The sequence below is a fragment of the Miscanthus floridulus genome, chromosome 2 (genome assembly GCF_019320115.1).
Source record: "Miscanthus floridulus cultivar M001 chromosome 2, ASM1932011v1, whole genome shotgun sequence".
Classification (NCBI taxonomy): Eukaryota; Viridiplantae; Streptophyta; class Magnoliopsida; order Poales; family Poaceae; genus Miscanthus; species Miscanthus floridulus.
The window spans coordinates 9,579,495-9,585,494 of record NC_089581.1 but is presented as its reverse complement, the minus strand read 5'-3'; the positions used below and the strand labels follow the sequence as shown (position 1 = coordinate 9,585,494).

The following is a 6,000-nucleotide window of genomic DNA, read 5'->3' as shown; positions in this document are numbered from 1 at the left end:
CTAAAATATGATGTTGTTCCAGAATTGGCATTCTTTTAGTGATGGAGGGAGTAATTACTGATGTACTACCAGAGAGAGTCAAAAACAAGAAGCCAGAGTGTTTCGTGAATGAAAAGAAATACTACTACTACTATATGTACAGAGCTAAAACACTCCACGGCTGTGGACGCGCCACGCATGCCCACTACGCGCGCGCCTGCCGAACAGGGAAAAAAACAAGGCATGCAATGCACCGCTGATTAACCAACCACTTCTAACCTACGTCCTTGACCAGAGACACCTTCCGAACGGAACTTCTGACTTTTTCATTCATTCACGAGAGCTGAAGCGCGGTACATGTCAACGGTCACCTGCCGTACTTGACCGGCGACTTTGGACATGTATGCTCATGCACACTGTCACACATCGCACCGCCACTTTCTCGATCGCGGGACACTCGCTTCCATCCTCATCTCTCGGCTCATCTCCGTCTCTGGCTCTCTCTCTATAAAGCAAGCCCCCGCGCGTTGCACTGCACCGCTCCGTGTACTCCGTAGAGCACACGTCGCCAGCTGACCGAGCAAAGCACGCAACGCCAGTTGATCGAGAAGCTTTGAGCAGGTGCAGCTAGCTGCCATGACCATGACGGCGGCCGCCATGCCTTCCTCCGAGGCGTCGTCGTCCCCTTCCAAGCGAGCTGCTGGCGGCCTCCGAGGGCCGCGGCCGCTGCCGCTGAAGGTGTCGTCGTCGTCGTCGTCCCGGGGCTCGTCGCCGCCGACCACGACGTCCAACAAGGCGCCGTCCACCACCACCAAGAAGCAACCGGTGATCGTGTACGAGCACACGCCCAAGGTCATCCACGCCAGGCCGCAGGAGTTCATGACCGTCGTGCAGCGGCTCACCGGCAAGCCCCCCGCCACGTCGTCGTACGTGCCGAGCGGCAGCTTCTCGCCCGCGACGGCCGAGGAGGGCGGCAGCGACCCTCTCCTGCTCACGCTCGGCCAGCGCCAGGCCGCGCCGCCGGCGACAGCAACGACGACGCTGCTGCCGTCCCCCATGGCCGCCGGGATGCGGATGTCCCCGGGCTTCATCTTCTCCCCCAACACCATGCAGGCCATCCAGGAGCTCAGCCCCTTGTTCTAATCACAACCTATTTATTATTATTACTACTACTACAAATAGACGGAGTGTATGTACGAGAATTTTCAGTTTTTTTTTCTTCGCGCTGTTCGTGCAAAATTTCCACATGCACACAGGGTGGGCAAATTTCACACGCACAGTGCATGCCATGATGTCACGCAGCAGCACTTGTAAATTTCTTCTTTCCATGGGAGTTTCTGTGTCCTGAGATGCCAGGTGACTAGTAGATATATAGGAGAAAATGTTACTATAATACAGAAGTTGTTCTGATCCTCAACCTCAATTCATCTGTGTTTGATTTTTTTTCCAAATGCTCATGGTTCAAACAGTTTGATACGACAGGAGAAATGGTGACTTACCTTCTCGAAAAGTCTTTGGTGTAATTGTATAAGCATCGGCATCATTGCATTAATGTCAAATAGACAAGGTACAGTATTTTCAAATGGTTATACATCCCTTCTACATTTATATATGTCTGACTTTTGAAGAACCATTCTACAGTGACACTTAGAAATTCCAGTGGACGAAATGAATCCCAACACAGAGAAAATCAAAACCAATTTGGCTACGAGGTTCAATTAAAAAAGGGTAAAATTCATTTTTCAACCTTCAATGTGTACGTCAGTCTAATTTTCAACTTTGATTTACTAAACTAAATACCGGGAGTCCTACAACCACCAAACTTGATAAGTTTGGTCCTCTGGTTGCAAAGGTGATTTCTATTTGGTAAAAAAACTGATTTAATCTCTAAAAATTTATTACTACTTTATTTTAAATTAGAAAAATATGAAAGTAGTATTTCCTCTATTATAAATTTTAAGATGTTTTAACTTTTCTATATACGTAGTTTTTGCTATAGACTTAGATATATACTATGGCTAGACATACATATTAAAAGCAATGTATATAGAAAAGCTAAAATATCTTATGATTTGGAACAGAGGGAGTACCAATTTATTTTCTAAAAAAATGTTACCTATCTGTTTGTGATATATTTAGAGTTGTTTACATTTTATTTATTTTTCACATTATTTTATTGCTCGTAGTGGTGCTCATTATTTATTTAAAGACAAATAAGATACAAATAACTCTAAACAGAGCACCGACAAAAAAATACTATTTAAAAAAATTATGATCCAAAATAAATTAGATGTAAAGTTTTAGAGACTAAAACAGATTTTTATTATTTTTAAAATATAAAAAACCCACCTTTAAAACCAACCAGAGGACAAATTTGTCTGGTTTTGAACATATGATACCCAATTTTATAGTTTACGATTGAAACTAACGTAGAGGTTGAAGTTGGAAAATTAGACTTTACCCTAAAAAACGGACACAGCGCCGATTTTGTGCAGCAAAGAATTAAGGCCCAGTTTGAATCCCTCCAGCTTTTAGGAATCTAGCTTTTGAAAACTGGGTGCTAAACATGTTAGTTTTTGCCTAGTTTCTTGTGTCAGTTTTTACTAGATTCTTAAAAACTAATAAGCTATTGATACCCATGTTTTGCCAGCTTTTTTACCATGCGAGCAATAAATGAAGCCAAAATTTAAAAACTGGGGATCAAACACCCCACCAGTTTTTGCTCAGAATCCAGATTTTATAAACTAGAGGCAAAAAAACTAATTTTTTAAGAATCTGAAACTCATCCAAAGAGCCCTAAGCAATGAGAAGGGAATACATCTTGTTCAGCGGCAGCGATGACATCAATTTTTGGCGGCAGGGTTCAAATAGTGCTACGATACGAAGAATTCTGGAGCGAGAATAATGCATTAGAGTAAAATGCACCGGATGTCTATTAATTTTCGTTGGAGTATCATATAGGCCTATTAACTTTGAAACTGTATTTTTTGGTGCATGAACTTTTAAAATGATTCACTATACGTCATGCTCGTTTATTTAACCTTAAATCCAACGTACATTTATAGAAAATCCCCTACCGAGTGCGTACAGTGATACCTTTGTTGTGCCATGAAAAGAATTGAAAAGTGGTAAGTACAATTTTTCAAAGAAAAAAAAAGAATTGAAAGGCCCTCACGCCCAGCCTCCTGCACGTAAGCTCCTCCACGTCCAGCACCATCTACCAGCACCATCACGAGGACGGCGAGGACAGCGACACACGGCGGCAACGACTCGGACGGCGCCGGCGAGGACGAGGATGTCGAGGCGCTCGGCGAGGCCACGCAGGCGGAGCAGCTGCTGCCCAGCGGTGACTTCTACCAGGGCGACCTGCGCGGGACCTCCCACACGGCGCGGGCAAGTTCCTGTGGACCGACGACAGCATGTACGAGGGCGCGGGCAAGTTCCTGTGGACCGACGACAGCGTGAGCAGGAGGAGCAGCGCGTTGCTGGACCTGGACATCCTGCAGGTCGCCGCCGAGGGTGGCGAGAGCGAGGAGGCACACGTGGACAGGTCGTGCGTGAGGACGTCGTCGTGCATGCGCACGCCGCCGAGGCCAGGGAAGAAGCAGGGGGGACCATCTCCAAGGGACACAAGAAGTACAACCTCCGAGGCTTGGCTTTGGGAAATGGAGCAGCCGCTCACTGCCCCAGTGGCCTGGCGCTGCTCCAAGTGAGCTCCTACTCTAGTGAAGTGAAGCTAGCAGACAGCCTCGAGCTTGAGCAGAGCATAGCTTGCTCACTCTTCTTGTGCTAGCACACCACAACTGCGAGAACAGAGGTCCAAGAAGAGGAAAAAGGAAGCTCTCTGGTGGTACCGGTGCATGCGTGCTTGCTTGCGGGTGGCAGAGTAGAGCCGGCCATCCATGGACGCCTACGAGGCCACCAAGGTGGTGTTCTCACAGATCCAGGCGCTGGACCCAAACCACGCCACCAAGATCATGGGCTTCCTCCTCATCCAGGACCGCGGCGAGAAGGAGATGATACTATTACATTGATCTCTAATCCTAACCGGACCTAGCGGTCCAGTTGGGCCTTTGATTCACGTCCTGATCGGGGGCGCCCAGCCCACCATGGCTGGAGAGCCCATGTCACACTACACTATAAAAAGAGGTGGAGGCCGGTGGCTCTTATCACGAGGTTGACATGAGCTCCCCACCGACAAACCCTAATCCGATCTAAAGGGCACGCAGCCAGTGACGGGAAGCCACCATCTGTGCCGCCACCAGACTCCACTGCCTTCACCACCGGTCGCCACCGCGCATCACCGGCGCCGTCTTCACCGACTGTCGCTGCCCTAGCGTAGACATCGACTCCATGGCGGACATGAGCGGATCTTCCTCCACTACGGTGTCAGGTTTGACACATCCATCTTCTACCTCTCCCTTTCTCTCATTCTACCTACTGTTACTGCTCTAGTAGACGTTCTATGATTCATGATACTATTCAATAGCAAGTACCCAGCTAGATCTATGCTCCTACTAGTCCTATAACTTCTACAATGGTATGAGAGTCGGTCCCTTAGGTGTAGATCTCGGCAGAGGTGTTAGAAAAGAAAGGAAGGTCAGATCCGGTTCGGATCTAAGACGACAAAGGGTTCGGTTGAACCCTAACCCTAACTGGGTTAAGGAAAGGAGAAGAAGAAGAAGAGGGTTTCGGCCTTAAGAATGTAAGAGCCAAACCCTAAACCCGTGAAGACTTCACGGGGAAGATAAACAGTGAAACCTGAACAAGAAAAGAAACCCTAACCCTAGATCTCCAATCGGTTGAATCCAAGAAGAACAAAAGAAAGAAGCATATCAGAGGAGGATGTTGGGGGAAGGGGAGGCCTACCTCACCGCTGCATAGCGTTGCTGCCTCACCAGTGCACGGGGAGAAGAAGGCCGAGACGAGGGTGCTGCTCGCCGGGCTCTAGCCAAAGAGGCGCCGCGGCTAGGCCGCTCGACGGCGACACGCTCACCCGCTGGGGAGCGCACATGCCGGCGAGGGGGCCGGCGATGACGCCAGGGCTCTCTGCTCACTCTCGTCGTCGTTTGCTCTTTGCTCGGTGAAATGTCCTAATGGCTAGAGGGGGGTGAATAGCCTATTAAGAAATTTCTACAACAACACTTAATAAACCGGTTAGACAATTATGAGGCAAAGCGAGTGTTGCGCTAGCCTACTAAAAATGCAAGCCACCTACCACAATTCTAGTTTATGTAGTTTATATCCACACAATAACTATGTCACTATACTGAGTTAGCGTGCTCTCAAAGGCTAACTAAAGAGTCACACTAACCAAACTAACAAGCCCTCACAACTAGCTACACTAAAGAGCTTAACAACTAGTTTATGGTAATGTAAAGAGAGTGAGCAATTTGTTTATACCGCCGTGTAGATGAAGAAGCCAATCAATCACAAGGATGAATAACAATGAAGACCAACCACCTCGGAATCAATGATGAACACAATGATTTTTTACCGATGTTCACTTGCTTGTCGGCAAGCTAGTCCTCGTTGTGGCGATTCACTCACTTGGAGGTTCATGCGCTAATTGGCTTCACACGCCAAATCCTCAATAGGGTACCGCACAACAAACACAAGATGAGGATCACACAAGCCACGAGCAATCTACTAGTGTACCTTTTGGCTCTCCACCAGGGAAAGGTCAAGAACCCCTCACAATCACCATGATCTAAGCCAGAGACAATCACCACCCTTCGCTCGACGATCCTCACTGCTCCAAGCCATCTAGGTGGCGGCAACCACCAAGAGTAACAAGCGAATCCCACAGCGAAACACGAACACTAAGTGCCTTAGATGCAAACACTCAAGCAATGCACTTGAATTCTCTCTTAATCTCACAAAAATGATGAATCAATAATGGAGATGAGTGGGAGGGCTTTGGCTAATCTCACAAGGTTGCTATGTCAATGCAAATGGCTAAGAGAGTGAGCTTGAGCCAGCCATGTGGCTTAAATAGAAGCCTCCATGAAATAGAGCCGT

General features: G+C 47.6%; 1 protein-coding gene across 1 annotated transcript; it reads left to right on the top strand.

Moving 5' to 3' along the window:
* Nucleotides 1-615: 615 nt before the first annotated feature.
* On the top strand, nucleotides 616-1,122 carry LOC136536071 (VQ motif-containing protein 8, chloroplastic-like). Its single transcript, XM_066528483.1, has one exon. It carries the CDS (start codon nucleotides 616-618, stop codon nucleotides 1,120-1,122), a length of 507 nt encoding a protein of 168 aa, XP_066384580.1.
* Nucleotides 1,123-6,000: the final 4,878 nt, after the last annotated feature.

Excerpts from the sequence above, each read along its gene's own strand:
- LOC136536071 (XM_066528483.1), top strand. The coding sequence starts at position 616 with ATGACCATGACGGCGGCCGCCATGCCTTCCTCCGAGGCGTCGTCGTCC.